Source organism: Mobula birostris, chromosome 24 (genome assembly GCF_030028105.1).
Source record: "Mobula birostris isolate sMobBir1 chromosome 24, sMobBir1.hap1, whole genome shotgun sequence".
Taxonomy (NCBI): Eukaryota; Metazoa; Chordata; class Chondrichthyes; order Myliobatiformes; family Myliobatidae; genus Mobula; species Mobula birostris.
Genome location: NC_092393.1, coordinates 18,746,727 through 18,763,332, shown reverse-complemented (window position 1 = coordinate 18,763,332; position 16,606 = coordinate 18,746,727). Strand labels below are relative to the sequence as shown.

Below are 16,606 nucleotides of genomic sequence, written 5' to 3'. Positions count from 1 at the left end.
TGAGTGGAGAGGCAGAAGAGAAACAAATGGAGAAAATAATCACACCTACCAAGGCTGCTCGGTAATGAAAAAGTCAATGTTACATCCAATAATCTGAAAGGACACCCACTGTGTGGCGATATTAGTGAGGAATGTATAGAATTAATGAAGCTCCTCAGATGTAAGGAGTGAAGAATTTATTTGTTTTATGTAGTTAGTGATACAGAGTAGGCTCTTCCAGCCCCTCAAGCCACACCACCCAAGCACCCCCACAGCCCCTAACCTAATTACAGAACAATTTACAATGACCAATTAACCTACTTGGTACATCTTTGTACTGTGGGAGGAAACCGGGGCACCCAGGCAAAGCCCATGTCTTCCATGGGGGGGACGTACAGAGACTTCTGATAGATCAGTGTCAGAATTGAACGCCAAACTCTAGAATACCCTGACCTGTGATAGTGTCCTGCTATGTGCTATACTACTGATTCAGAGTAGTTGAAACTGTGTTACATGCTTAAATATGATAACAAAATTACCTGGAGATTCCTGTCAATGTAATTACATTATCTTGTAAGAATATTCTGAGTCAAATCAGGTTGGTAAGATAAATTGTTATTTGTGCATAAAATATTGGTATTAACCATCAGCTGAACAGAACATCTAGAGTCAGTTTTCATCAGCTGCAAGAAATATTCTGGTAGCTGGGATTTGGGACATTTTCCATTGTAGACTTCCAGTGAGGAATATGTGAGCTATATTTAACCTTGGACGTTTTTACTGTGAATAAGCAGTTCTACAACAGTAGCACTTTTGCTTATTAGCCGTCTTATGCAAAAGAGCATCAGTAACAAACATAGTGAAAAACCGAGCAGGAGGAAGTGCGAGTGAATGGATTCTCAAGTTGAATATATTTTCTACTTTATGAAAGCAATGGGAGTAAGGGAGTAAAGTACGGTCGTAAAGCTTTCTGTATTATATTTGTCCTTATCTTTATTCATAGCAGGGCCTATTCATAAAAATTGATGGCCATTGTTAACACAGCTAATAGGTTAAATGGAAAGCTCACATGTATTTTAGCCATGAACTTCACCTAATGGGGCTGATCTTCCATTGCTCCAAGATGACTGTCCACCTGCCCCTGGGACCACACTATTTTTCCAGCTTGTTCCCAGGCAAATTCTGCTGCTTCCCATCACAATGGTGTGTCAAAATGCAGTGCATCATACTGCCAGACACCGCTGACATTGGACTACCGGGCCAGGAAAAAGAAAGTGATCAAAATATTTCAAAGTGTAAAGCATTAAATTCACATAAACTTTAAAAAATTCAAAGATATTTACCATCGCTGATTAAAATCTTGTAAAAAGTTTTATTGTTCTTCCAGCAGTTGTTTCTTCCTATTAATTTCAGTGAGGGAAGCATACCTGCTACAGCTTAACTGGTGGAACATTTTACAATGTATAGAACTTTATTTAAAATTAGTTTTATATGTTTTTTTCCAGAGCCACCACATGTATCAGATGTTTCCTACAAGACCTCGAATTTTTGGACAATTCATTCAACAAAAGAGAAAACTTGTATTTAAATACCACCGCTCAATACAGCTTCAGAACAATTCTGAGACCAACAGAGAAGTATTGCATTCACAGTGATACTGTCTACCCATGACTGTATCGCCACTCACAGCTCCAAGCTGCAAATTAAATTTGCTGATGACACTACATTGACTGGCCTTATCTCAGACAATAACGAGGTGGACTACAGGGAAGAAGTCATCTCTCTGACACAGTGGTCCCTCAATGTTGTAAAAACAAAGGTACTGGTTGTGGATTACAGGAGGAATGGAGATGGGCTAACCCCTATTGACATCAATGGATCTGGGGTTGAGAGGGTAAACAGCTTCAAGTTCCTCGGCATCCACATCACCGAGGACCTCACGTGGTCTGTACACATCTTTTTCAGCTGTGTGGTGAAAAAGGCACAACAGCTCTCTTTCACCTCAGATAGCTGAGGAAGTTTGGTATGGGCCCCCAAATCCTAATAACTTTCTACAGGGGCACAATTGAGAGCATCCTGACTGGCTGCATCACTGCCTGGTATGGGAACTGTACCTCCCTTAATTGCAGGACTCTGCAGAGAGTGGTGTGGACAGCCCAGCGCACCTGTAGTTGTGAACTTCCCATGATTCAGGACATTTACAGAGACAGGTGTGTAAAAAGGGCCCATAGGATCACTGAGGACCCAGGTATTCCCAACCACAATCTATTCCATCTGCTACCATCTGGAAAGTGTTACTGCAGCATAAAAGCCAGGACCAACAGGCTCCGGGACTGTTTCTTCCACCAGGCCATCAGACTGATGAAGTCACGCTGATCTGAGTTTACTCTTTATTACATTGACTGTTTTATTTATTATACATTATGATAGATTACTATGATTGCACATGGCACATTTAGATGGAGATGTAACATTAAGATTTTTAATCCTCATGTATGTGAAGGATATAAGAAATAAAGCCAATTCAATTCAATTCCTAGATGATATGTCAAAGAACACCATCTGAAAGCAAAAGATTCCATTACACTCTCAAGCATTTTTGCTGAAGGCACATTTAATTTTATAGTGCATGATCATTAAGCTCTGAAATATGGAAACAATATTTTAAATAGCCTTAATTTCTCTTATCCTGCAATACAAGCTGAAAAGACGGGGAGCAAGGTTTGATGACAACCATTCTATATATTTCAGTTGAAGTCTTTTTTCATATAACAAAAAATTGTTGGCTTTTGTTGCTACCTAATATTTAATGTGGTTAAAAACACAGAGGTTTAACAGTTGATAGAATGGGGGCTAGGATTGGGGTTACTTCTCTCAGGAAAGACCAAGCAATTTGTGGCTTTTTATTCTGGAAAAGAGAAGGTAAGAAACCAAATATACAGATATTTAAATTCATGATTTGATTCAATTGGAAAGTAGACAAGGGCAGATTAAGACACCATAAATCTCAATCATCCCTCTAAATTATTTATTAAGTCTCTACTTTCACCATCTGGAAGAAGTGTGCACCTTATAGGTATGTGGAGTTGCTGTAGTAACAAGTATGGATGTATTTAAGATGAAACTGGTCCACCTGCAAGTGTGAAGATGTCGTGAGCTAATTAGGATATGAGGTTTGAGTGCAGAAAGAATCCCAGCTTAATGACCAATGTTCTCTTTCTGTGTTGCAAATCCTATGTCACTATCAAATGACTTTAGGTACCATCAGTAGCTTCCAGTCTGTAACTGTCTGACAGTTAAGAAATCAGTAGGTCTGCCAGTTTGCAAGAAATCAGGAGGCCTGCTGTGTTTTTACTGATCAGAAGAAAAAAAGAAAGCTTAAGGGTAAATGCTAAACAAGTACAGGAGAAATGAAGCTATGCTGATATGGTTAGAATGAAGGTGATCTGGAAATCAAGCACAAAAAGGTTCACTGGAGTCAAATCGCATGGTTATTCACCCTTCTCTTTCTCCTCAAGAAAAAAAAACTCTCCTGTTTTGGGTTATGATCATTCAAATAACACCCCATAAAAACGTTTTTTCTCGTTAATTACGTCTGATTACGATATGCGAAAATTAGTTGCTGAACATGATGGCAGGGTATCAGTAACTACTGAATGTAATCCTTTGGGGTACCTTTGGGCTCTTATAGCTGGAAATGGTAGTGGGGATGAGCTTGCGCTACTGATTAAATGCCGAGGCATAGCATCCTCTTACCTATTAAATGCTCCCAATGGCGTGCGTCTCAAATAGCCTCTGACAATTAAGTCCAACTCCTGGCCTTCACATCTGGCTTAGCTACTAAGCTCGGCCGAACTGTTTCTATTGACAAGAGAAAGGGCAAAGGCGAGTTACTGATGCCTTAACACCAGTCGTTTCAGGCAGAGCGAGCTTATCAGTTCATCCAGGAGAAGGAAATCTGATCTCAAACCTCCGCTGCCTTGTGGCTATACTGACTCATGGGAAAGGCTTCAGGAGTAAACCCCGAGGGAAAATCCGGAGCTGGAGTTCCTAAGGTAGTCCAGTGTTGAGTTCAATGTGGACTGGCAACTCTGGCGATGCCACTGATGCCAAACTGTGTCAGTTTCTGCTGTTCCTTTGGATCCAGCAGCTGCATGGAGAGGGGAGCCTGCTACAGGGGCAACTGCTTGGTCTCCATATTGTACTGCCCTGGCTTGTGTATCACGTAGACAGCTGGGATGCAATATCCATGGTCAACCTCAACTTCTCGATCCTTTGGGCTCAGGTCTCTCAGGCTAGGGAGAGATTTATTGTTCTGACAGCCCATACCTTGCTGAAAGGAGAAATGGAAATGCCTCACTCACAACACGCTGGAGGAACTCAGCAGGTCGGGCAGCATCAGTGGAAAAGATCGATCGACGTTTCGGGCCGGAACCCTTCGTCAGCGTGTTGTGAGTGTTGCTTTGACCCCAGATTCTGCAGATTATTTTGTGAAGTGGAAATGCCTTATTTATGATAGTCCCCATATTTAATAAATTGTTTGCCAAGGTTTACTCCAGTCTCAGACTTGAAAAGCAGCTGCCAATACCCAATGATCCGTTTTGTAGAACGAACCCTTAAGAGTATTTCATGTCATATGCCGCTGATAATAATTTTGATTCTGAGAGTCAGCAATGGATCATGATCCTTTTAAACACCAGTATTAATACTGTAGTAACTTCAAACATTGTAACAGTAGCGCAGTGGTCAGCACAACGCTTTACAGTAGCAACAACCTGGGTTCAATTCCTGTTGCTGTCTGTAAGGAGGTTGTACATTCTCCCCTCCACTGCATGGGTTTCCTCCAGGTACTCTGGTTTTCTCCCACTGTTCAAAGATCTACTGGTTGGCAGGTTAATTGGGCATTGTAAATTGTCCTGTGATTAGGCTAGGGTTAAATTGGGGGAATAGTCATAGTCATACTTTATTGATCCTGAGGGAAATTGGTTTTCGTTACAGTTGCACCATAAATAATTAAATAGTAATAAAACCATAAATAATTAAATAGTAATATGTAAATTATGCCAGGAAGTAAGTCCAGGACCAGCCTGTTGGCTCAGGGTGTCTGACCCTCCAAGGGAGGAGTTGTAAAGTTTGATGGCCACAGGCAGGAATTACTTCCTATGACGCTCAGTGTTGCATCTCAGTGTAATGAGTTTCTGGCTGAATGTACTCCTGTGCCCAACCAGTCCATTATGTAGTGGATGGGAGACATTGTCCAAGATGGCATGCAACTTGTACAGAATTGCTTGGCTGGAAGGGCCAAAAAAGCCTATTCCATGCTATGTCCGAATAAATAAATAAATAAAGCTAAAAATATCATGGAAGGACAAATAAGTTTCCTGACCTCCGGGGTAATCGAAATTCAAAGGGGGAAAAACACTAAATTTAGAGATACCATCCCGTTACACTGGCAAAATCCTGAATCCCCATAGATTATAAACAGACTTGTTGCTTGCTGGTCACCATACACCAGGGGCGCTAACTGTAGCTCCTCCTGCGTGCGCCGCGGGCAAAACCGCTTCACGGGAAAACCGGATTCGGGAAGTGTGATTGGCAGGAGGCTGGTAAAATGGCTGGAAACGCGGGTTGTCTGAACAGAATCTGACTGCTCGGTCGGCACAACGAGGCTTTTGTACAGAAGTTGTTAAAATCTGTGTAGCCATGGAGAAGGGAAAATATCTTTCGAGCAGCGGTTTTCCGCGAGTATAGACCGCGAATTTCACTCATTAAAGGAGGATATTAAAGCGAATAGAACTGGAAATGTTTATAATAAACGGAAGGATTTATCTCCCACGTTATGAAGAAAAGTCCCCGTTTGAATGAGCCTATTGATCAAACTGAAATAACTGAATATACGATTTATCAAAATAAAACAGATGGCAAGTCTTAAAGACTTAAATCTTCGTATATGAAACTTCCAAACAGTGGAACTCCTGGTAAATGTGTTTTCCCCCAAAGTGTGATATTGATTTGTTTATATAAAGTGATGGCACGCCGCGACCCCCATCAAGGAACGCACTCTAATTAATCAAAGAGGCTGAGCGATCATTTCGTTTCCTTCCCGTCAAAGCGCCACCATTCAGAACTGCAACGGCCTGCGACCCAAACTGGGCGCTGCAACGGAGCGAGAGAATATCAGAGCAGCGACACTTTCTCCCTCTCCCTCTCGCCCGCCTTGAGTCTGATCGTCCCGTTTCGTCATGAGCTAAACAGAGTCACACAGATGAAACGAACAATGAGGGAGTCCCGTCTGTAGCTCCCCGAGATCCATCTCGGGGAAGAGAAGGGAGGAAACAGAAACCCGCTTCAATCGTTCTCACTTCAGCTTTTACTGGTTACAAGGCAAAAAAAAAGGGGAGAAAAGTCGAGGTGTTTGCAATGGCCGGAGTTCTGTGCAAAACTTTGTACGCTTTTTCCGGGGATCAGCATCAACACGGGTTGAAGTTCGAGGCTGGGGAGATTATCAAGGTCGTACAGGTGCTGAACGGCGGATGGTGGGAAGGTGAAAAGGATGGTGCGAGGGGATGGTTCCCTGCCAGTTACGTGGAAATTTTAGAGGTAAGCCCCGGCTTTGCTTCATTTGGTTAAACGCAGCTAAAAAACGGATGGGACCCGTGATTGAAGTTTCAGGCTGATCAAACGTGGCGAGATATAGTCCCGGGAAGATTGAGTGCTGCTTAATTTATTTTAATTGGGAGACTTAGAGAGAGAGATGGTTTGTGTTGCGGTAAATCAAGATGAGCATCGCCCTGGTTTAACTTTACTCTTCTCCACTGTTACACAAACGCGAACTGGAAAACCGGTTCAACGGTCCGGAAATTCTGATATTGGGCAATTATTAGAGGATCGTTATTTAAAGTTTTCACAGTGGGTCTGAGGAAAGGAAGTTGTCACGGTTTGTGAGGGTGGAGTTGGAGATTTAGATAATTTGTAGACTTGCTACCTCTTCTGGAATTGTCCTGTGACAGTGTGTATTGAGTCGTTGACGCGCCCGATTTAACATTCCACTAGAGGGCAACGCGTGTTAGCAAAAATGTGGAGGAATTGCGAAATACTAACTGGGTAGTTTTGTACTCAGGACGTGCGACGGTGCAGCCGAGCTTCGAGCGGTCAAGGCTCCAGGTGTCCAAGGGGGCGAAGAACATCTCAATATTTGGATTGTGTTTTTTTACACACTCGAGAAAGATGGTCCTGCGGAGATGCGCCCCCCCCCCCCACACACCAATCGCAATTAGATCCTTGTCTTACGTCTTCATATTGTTGACATTTTAGGTTGGGTTTGGTGGGAAATGGTAAGATTTCAATATATGTTGGTCTTAACTTAAACCCACAGCAGTTATTGATAGGATTCCGCGCGTTACTTTTTTTTAAATCTGCAAGTCATTCATAAAAGCCACCGACACAGTGAGTCCTGATGAAGGGTCTCTGCCCGAAACATCGACTGTACTCTTTTCCATAGATGCTGCCTGACCTGCTGAATTCCTCCAGCTTTTTGTGTGTGTGTGTGTGTGTGTGTGTGTGTGTGTGTGTTGCTTGGATTTCCAGCGTCTGCGGTTTTCTCTTGTTAGTCATTTATTAAAATTGAAATCCAAAATAAGGTTAACCATTTATTGAAAAGCGACAGATTTGATTTGCATTTAATACAAATCAAGTCTCTCCTGTTCTCCCGGAGGGTAATTGGGTAAGGTGTTTATCTTTCTAAAATTTTACCAAGAAAATAAATTTGCGGCAGATACAAAACGTGGATTGCCTAATCCATTGTGTATTTGGGGTTGAAGGGATTTCTATCAGAAATCAGTGGTTAAGGATGTGGAATACACTGTTAACATTAACTGTACTTGGTTAAAAATTGTCTAATCCGTTTCAGTCGACAAAAATCAAAATTGCTGGTGAACCCAGCAGGCCAGGCAGCATGGCCTGCTGCGTTCACCAGCAACTTTGATGTGTGTTGCTTGAATTTCCAGCATCTGCAGATTTCCTCGTGTTTGCGTTTTTAATGCGTTTCAGTGTTGTGTTATTGCTGGGGTGCCCAACTCTGGTTATATCCTGGAAGTTTGATCTGATGAATCCCCACTGGCAGTTCCAGCTTCCTTTTTCATACCTTAATAAATAGAAAATAGAGACTGTGAAAGTCAATCTTAAGAATTTAGCTTTAATGTTGGATGTACTGTATATATTTGGCCACTAACACTAAAGGGCAGAATAATTGCTTACTAATTTGTGAACACTCATATATTTTGGCCACTGACACACACATGAAATTCCAGTCAAGATTGAGTGAGGCCCATGATCTCAGCAGATACAGAATGGGTATTGCTTGTCCTCAGACCACAATGGTCTGGAGTGTACAAGTCGGACCGGAGCCAGGATTAGTTGCTGGATGGTTGGTTTGGGGGGGAGAATCAGCATTCTTCATTGGGGAATGGGGAAAGGATTTGAGGAAGGACCAGCATTTGGAAGGAAGGACTGCGCTTCCACATCGGGTACTGGGGATAGGGATTGACATTATACATCAGGAAATAGGGTAGAACATGAGTGAATCTCATTCAGGGATGGCAGTATACTAGGAGCTGTAAATTTTAGCATAAAAGAGAATCAGCCTGAGGAATCAGATAGAGCATCACTGCAGCAGTGGTCAATGCCTTTGCAATATTGAACATGAAGGGATTGCCAAGAATTCATGAATGTTTTTACTCACTTTGAAGATCTCCAAACTGTGGCTTGGTGCAAATATGGCCGTGGTTTAAGGATATTCCACATTTTTGTGCAGTGGTTCAAAGGAGTGCTACATGAAGAATGAAATTAATATATTTTCCTGACACAGAAATGGTGTTGAGGTTGCATGGATGACACATTCTAGGAAATGCTTGGCTGTATTTTCAGGTGGCACAAAATAACTTGAAGACAACTGATTTTCAGTCGTATGACATTGAAAGTATGATGTTAAACAATTTATTTTCCAGGAAAGTACAAGCTGTCTGTGTCACTTCTCTCTCAATATTATGCTCTTTGGTTTATTTTGGATTGACATGGTAAACAGGATGCACTCAACACGACATCAAATCTACTATCGGATCTGTCTCTGTTAATACCTAGATCTCATTTAAACTGATTGTTTCTGTGATTTATTACTTTCACACCATTTATGTGCTGCAGATAATTTGGAAGAAATAATTTTTGATCCAAGCTAAAGTCCACAGCATAGCATGTCAAGTTATATTGTTTTAATTGCTTCAACTGATCCTGCTGCCACATATCCAATAAGATAGTTCAGGGGTCCCCAACCTTTTTTGCACTGCGGACTGGTTTATTATTGACAATATTCTTGTGGACCAGCTGACCCGGAGGAGGGGGGGGCGGTGGGTAGAGTTGCCAACAGACAAGAGTAGCAGTCAAATACGTTGTGTTTACCCCGAAAAAGACAACCATGACCATGAAGCCTTGCACGGGCACCAGTGCGCATGCGTGTACATGCCGATTTTTTTTCTACAAATCGTTTTTGGCGATTCTGTTCGGGGGGGGTGTTAATCATGACTGGAATATAGGTGATAAGTGGCTAATACACTCAATTTCGTTTCTAAAAGGGTTTATCTAACGAATTTAATATTAAACATAGCACATATTTTCCTCGCATGAATATAGTGATAAGTCACTTATAAGTCAATAGCATCAATAGGTCAATTATAAGTCACTTATAAGTCAATAGCATCATAATATTTTAAGTAACGTTTGGATATTAAACACACAGCAATATTTTCCCCTTATGAACATATAAAATCATTGCAGCACACCAGTATCGCTGAATCAGTGGGAGCCCTGGGCTTGTTTCCCTGCAACAAGGTGGTCCCATCGAGGGGTGATGGGAGACAGCGATACTCGAAGGGGGTTCCTTATGTCCAGTCTATTCCGCAATTTAGTTTTTGTTGCATTCATTGCCGAGATATGTTGGAAATGGAAGCAATGTTTTCAGTGCTGTCGTGGCTATCTCAGGATATTTAGCCTTGACTTTGATCCGGAATGCCGGCAGTGATGTTATGTCAAACATACTTTTCAGCCTGCCGTCATTTGCAAGCTCGAGGAGTTGACTTTCTTCCCGTGCTGACATAGATGATGCGCGGGTGATGACCTCGCATGCGTAATGACCTCAAGTGCATTCAAGTTCAACAGTGCCTGTGACAGGGAATGAGGAAAGTTGCAGCTGACTCATATCGCCAAATCATATCGTTTCCTCGCGGCCCAGTAGTACATGCTTTGCGGCCCGGTGGCTGGGGACCGCTGAGATAGTTGATAGAAGATTAACATGCCATTTCTTACAACAACAAAGTATTATTTTTTGAATTTCTTATAATCATGGGGGGGATTGGTTAGCTGACACAAGACTGGGAGTTGGGATAAGTGGATCACTTTCAGGCTGGCAAGAATTAACTAATGAGTTGCCACGTGGTCAGTGCTAGGGCCTCAACAGTTATAATCGAAAGTAATTACTTGGATGAAGAAATCAAGGGTACCATAGCCATATTTGGGGAACTGTGGAAGTGTAGTCATTGGCATGATGCTATACACATCAGGAGCATCAGAGTTCAATCCCAACCCATCTGTAAGGGGTCTATTCGTCCTCCCCGTGGAATGCTTGGGGTTTCTGTGGTTGCTGCAGTTTGCTCCTACAGTCTAAAGTTGAACTAGTTGGTAGGTTAACTAGTTGTTGTAAATTGTCCTGTGATTAGGGGAGGGTCAAGAGGCCAGAGGGGCCTATTGCATGCTGTCACTCAATAAATAAATAAATAGATTTGCTGAAGGTGCAAAAATAAGCCAAATTCACAATGAGCCTGCGGAGGGATATAGATGAAGGTTAAGTGAGAGGACATTTTGTCAGGTGAAGTGTAATATGGGGATCTGCAAGGATATCCATTTTAATAGAAAGAGTGGAAAAATATAATTAGTTAAATAGAGAGACTACATTATGATGCACTGCAGAGAGATCTGGATGTCCTTGTATAAGGAACATAAGTTAACATTCAGATATTGTTCCATTACAATCAATCCCATCTGAAGCCTGCTTCACCTTGTTGGAAAGCCCGGCTTGCCCGTCTCAAATAACCCCCAATGATGGAAATTCCACCGGATGAAAGCCTTCCCCCAGGTGCTAATTGCAATTGAGCGACCTGGAAGTGATTTCGGACTGGTGTAGTTCGTTCAAAGGTGTCACTAAGCAATTGGGGATGTACAACCAGCCCGACAACTTGTGAATGTGGAACTGAGCCACAAACTATGCAACATCTCCTGCAATGCCCATCACTAGAGGAACCCTGTACTGTTGCAGATCTTGCCGAATTCAACAACAGGGCACAAAAATGTGTCCAGTTCTGGCTGGCCCATGTATAGGCTGTCCGTGGACACAATAAGAAGATTCAGGTAAAACATGTAATGAAGGCTAATAGAATGTTAGCTTATGTTACAAAAGAGATGGAGTATAAGGACAATGCAGATATTAGTGAGACCACCCATGAAGGGCAAATTTTGTTTAAGCCTCCTTTCTTAACGTGGGATATACACCCATGTATTTGGAGAAAGTTTATTAGTTTGATTATTGGGATGAAAGGATTATCATATAAGGAAAACATTATCAAGGTGAAGTTGTATTCAATAGATTTTAAAAGAATGAATGGTGATTTTACTGAAATGTGTAGGATTCTTATGGGTTCTTTCCCCTTCATGGAGGAATCTAAAGGTGGTGCCTTGTTTTAGAATAAAGGGTTGCCAATTTACAATAAAGATGAAGAGGAGTTTTTGCTTTCAGAGAGTGGTTAATCCCGAGAAGAGTGGAATATATTCAAGGGAGATGCACAGTTTGATCTAAGGGAGGAACTGAGAGTTACAGGTAACAGTTTGGATGGGGAATCTGTAATCAAGCTCAGATCAGCCATTATCTTATTAAATGGCACAGAGGTCCATTAATGTTCTCCTGATCCTTTTTCTCAGTGTCATATCACTTATCATCTTTCTTTTCCTGTACAGGAAATAGTTAACTTTTAATTGCTAGAAATTTGAGAAATATTTGGGTTTGATATGAAGATTAATATAATGATGAATCTGCATTTTGCTGACTCACAATTAACAACCATACATTTATTGACTCAACAGTATATAGCTATAAAGTATGGAAACACAATATGAACATCGAGAAAGCTGTTTACACCGATCACACTTAATCTATCCAATTATAGATTCAGCTTCGTATACTTAATCTTTGTATTTAAATATTCTTTAAACTGAGAGGCAATTAAAGTTAAGCATCAAAATGTCAATTTTTTTACTTCATTATGTGATTCTAACCTTGTTTTCTCTTATGTTCTCTTAACATAAAAAAACTGCTAATGATACGAGTTGTCAGATATGAAACATGCTGCATTATCTTTGCCTGCCTACTAGTTTATAATTTTTCAACCTGCTAAATACTAAATGATTGAACAATATTTATTATTTAACTGCTTTGAAGCAATGATGATTTTTTTCATGCCTGCCATGAGAATGAATGTATGGCTTTGGTAGTAATGCCGGTATTTTCTCCAACACTTGGAGAAGCTTTGTGCAGGTTAGCTCTATTAGAAATTTAAAAACACAGTGACCAAGCACAGCAGAGCCTATACAACCCAAGTGATTTGTCAAAGTAACTCAGAATCTTTACCATGCCACAGACCCTTCCCTGGAAGCACTTTGTTTGTCTCAGAGGAGTAGCTATACATTTTTTATTGGCAGTGCCCCTTCTCTTTGGAGACAATACTGTACAATTATGGAAAATGCACTCACTTTACATATTTTATTGTGGGGTGGCAATGTGCACCAGTTACAGTTTGGCCTTGGCAGGGCAAGGTCTTGTTCTGAAGGCATGGAAGTCAAATATGATTGGAGACTGATGCTGTGTAAATAACTACAACTGCTACTACTACAACAACACGCACACACACACGTGCACACACACACACACACACACACACACACACACACACTTCAGCTAAATGAACTTTAATTATGCCAACACACAGACAGGAACAAACACGCATGTTCTTTTCCTTCCTGTCTTTCTCTGGCCTCATCCATACCAACCCTCCTCCAGACTCACTTCCTCTCTCCCTCTCAACGCCCTCCAGTCAATAGCTTCCACTGCTTCTCCCTCCCTCTTTCTAGCTTCCCATGGCTCTTTTCCTCTTCCACCCATGGGATATTCCCTGTTTCTAGCCATCGGCTTTGGTTTTCCCTCAGGAAGAGGCTGAGGGAAGTGAAAGGGATCATTTTCAACCTGGTCTCACCCCTTTCCCACACCCTCCTCCTTAGTTCTTCTGTTATACTCTGATTCTAATGCTGTTTATTTAGTGTAAAAGCCTCTAACTATTGTCTAAGCACCTTCTAAGTTTCAAATCCATTGTTGGTCATTCATTTTTAAGTAAGTTGGGCCCACTTTATTGTTGTTATATTGCTCAGATTGTCATTGCTGTCATCCAAGACAACCAAGTTCTATACTGTAGGTTCCTCCTTAACAAGAAACCTTTCTGATCTCAAAGGCCAGATGGCATAAATCATGGTCTAATCAATGCTGAAATATTGTTACGCGTCATTAGATTTTTGACTCGCCTTAAATCACAATCTGTTATTCTTCATTATCAAGGAAGGGCCTAGATTAAACATGACACTGGTGTATATATTTATCATCTTGCATGCTAAGTATTTGGAGCGCTTGATAGTGAAGCTTATTTCACTTTTTTAGCCTTAAAATTTCTATATACAATGAATCAATTTACAACTCCTTTGCAAAGGCATTATGTGCAAGTCATTTAGTGCATGTGTCATTAGAAAGGATTATCTGTCTCCCCCCCCCCCCCCCCAGTGTGTACAATAGTGGTCGCCAACCTTTTTAAGCCCAGGATCCCCCTACCTCAGCCTTAGTGGAAGGCAAGATCTACCCACTAAATCGTTTAGAGAAAAAACAACTCAGATTGTACTTCCAATTTGAGGCCTTTTATTTAGGCTAATTGTATTTGAATTACATAAAATGCTTTTGTCAAACTTTCAAATTAATTCAACCAAGAAAACACTGTAACTAGCATATCAAACAGGCCATAGCTGTCTTTCTTTAAGAATATTACAATACTTCATACCTTTTGTAGTAACTTCTACTTTGAAAAAGGACCACTCGACAACTTCATGTCCAAAGGAACAACTTTATCTGGATGGCAAAACCAATGCGGCAGAGGGGCTTATACACACATACGCAGAAAAGACCAGAAGTAAAACCCCACAACCCCGGAAACAACCTGTTTACAAACAGCTTTCCGTAGTGGGAGTATTGCTATATTACCATTATCCTAATTGGTATTAACTTATCTTTATAATACTCACATTACAACACTTCTCCCCCTTTAAATTCCAACATTCCCCAAACGTAAAAGAACTGGGAAACACAAAACAGTGGTGTCATTATCTTGCGTACCTCTGAATCTTATACTAGTGCCTCAGTAACAGTTTACCAATACAAAACACCTAAAAGGAATGTGGCAGATTCAACATTCAGTCTAACAAAGGAAATTGTCCATTCAAATATTCAGTCTGCAAGGTTTGCAAGGGCGCTGTGCTGCAACAGATGAAAATTATGAAATCTACGTACAGTAGCTGTCTTACTGACAGGCACCTCACAGACTGTCTCAGACTGGCTGTCTGTAGTTATGAGCCAAATTTCAGGGAACTAGCAGAAAGTATTCAGCCCCAGTCATCACACTGAGTGCAACAGTCAATTTTTATTCATTTATTTTTCGTGTTGAAATAAAATTAAATAATGAAACATAGAATTAAAGGTGTTGTAATGTGAGGATTATAAAAATAAGTGATACTAATTATGATGGTATTTCCGGGTTGCGGGGTTTTACTTCCGGTCTTTTCTACTGCGGTGCATGGCGGGGGAGCTACATACATGCGCACTGGGCAGAAAGAATGGAACTAAAATCTGGCAACCCGGAAACAATCTCTCTTTACAAACAGCTTTCAGTAGCGGAAGTATTGCCATATTACCATTATCCTAATTAGTATTACTTATTTTTATAATGCTCACATTACAACAGTATTTGTGTATTTATTTTTCATTTTTTTTGGGATTTACTGGGAAAGTCTCAAAGATCGACCGGCTGGCGACCGCTAGTGTACGATCTTCACTTTCTTAGGCGATCCTCCTGAATCAAGGCTTGCTTGCTTTCATCCTGGTGTTAGGGGTTTTGTAGCCAATGTAGGAACTGCAGGTTCTTCCACAAGTGGGCAGGTGGCTCATGGAGCATGTGGGTGGATAATTTGTGTTGGTATTCTCTTTCCTCCACTTAGGAAGGGCTTCTGTATGCTTCTGATACATGATCTCAGCGTCCTCAATATCGTTCTGGATGCTCCTCTTCCACTTGAATGGTCATATGTCAGAAATTCAGTGAGGACACTGCTCTTCAAGGATGCTTCGGATACAACCTTGAATCATTATCCCTGCATGCCTGGTAACCTCCTCTCATAGCTGAGCTCAAATGGTTTTGGAGTTTGGAGTGGGCATGCAAAGGACATAGCCAACTCAATGTAACCAAAGCCTGGTATGGGTTCACTTATCCTTCCAGTCAATCTGGAGGATTTTGTGAAGATGGGAGTTGCTGGTATCTTTCCAATGGCTCGAATTTCCCTCTTATATGTGATCCAGGTTTCTGAAGCTTGTAGGTGTATAGGGAACATTGCTGCTCAGACCTGAGATCTTGGTCTTCAAATATCCTTCAAATGGTTTTCAAAGGCTGTGCCCCATATTGAAGATGGTGGTTATTGCCTGGCTTCGCCTTGGAGAGGAATAACATTCTCCTCATATCAATTCACTCAAGCCCTCATTTAAAAAAAAAATAAAATTCAGTAAGGTCTCTTCTCATACTTCCTTAGCTATTGAGAGCTGAAGCCTAGCCTACGTCCTCTATGTTTGTATGACAGATCTGCATCCAGATACGAGCCCACTGAATCTTCACTGCATTCACTCTGTAGCCCCCATATCCCCACTTGTTAGAAGAAAAAGATATCCTCCTTTATTTAGGCAGTTTTAGGTAATTTTCTTTTTGATCTGCAGTTGGTTTGCTTATCTCAGGCAAGGCACTGGCTGGTGCCTTTGAACTGACCAGCCAGAAACAAATCAAATAATGCAACTGTTAATGATTTCTATTCATGAGTCAGTGTGTTGTATTGTGCCGCACTGGGAATGGACTGTTGATGCTCACTGTTAAGATTCACAGAGTGAACCTTGCTGGATTTTGGGAAGTAAAATTGTATATTAGCATGTGTCAGATTCTTAAGGGATAAGTCGCAGAACATTTCAGAAAATGTGTTGATATTAATTTAAAAATAATAACCAGGAATGAATTAAAAGATTGGAGACCACACAAGCACAAATTAACCTGGATAGGGTTATACTCAGAAAGAATCCAGACAGTTTAATTTGTTCATTCATTTGTAAGAATTGGGGAATGCCTAAGTGGTTTACAACATGAGCCATAATGGGGGGGAGGGGGCGCTGTGGAAAGTGTTTTGG

The 16,606-nt window shown here is 41.2% G+C and overlaps 1 protein-coding gene and 1 long non-coding RNA gene across 4 annotated transcripts in view; both read left to right on the top strand.

Annotated features, from left to right (window-relative positions):
* The window catches only part of LOC140187237 (uncharacterized), a 57,229-nt gene extending 54,789 nt beyond the window's left edge, over positions 1-2,440 (top strand). For all 3 annotated transcript variants that reach the window (XR_011883037.1, XR_011883034.1, XR_011883035.1), the window contains one exon: positions 1,485-2,440. This is a non-coding gene — a long non-coding RNA (uncharacterized lncRNA). The remainder of the gene's footprint in view (positions 1-1,484) is intronic.
* A 3,101-nt stretch (positions 2,441-5,541) lies between these two features.
* The window catches only part of gas7b (growth arrest-specific 7b), a 527,545-nt gene continuing 516,480 nt past the window's right edge, over positions 5,542-16,606 (top strand). The window contains exon 1 of the mRNA XM_072241983.1: positions 5,542-6,579. Coding sequence (XP_072098084.1) covers positions 6,400-6,579 — 180 coding nt within the window. The 5' untranslated portion in view covers positions 5,542-6,399. The remainder of the gene's footprint in view (positions 6,580-16,606) is intronic.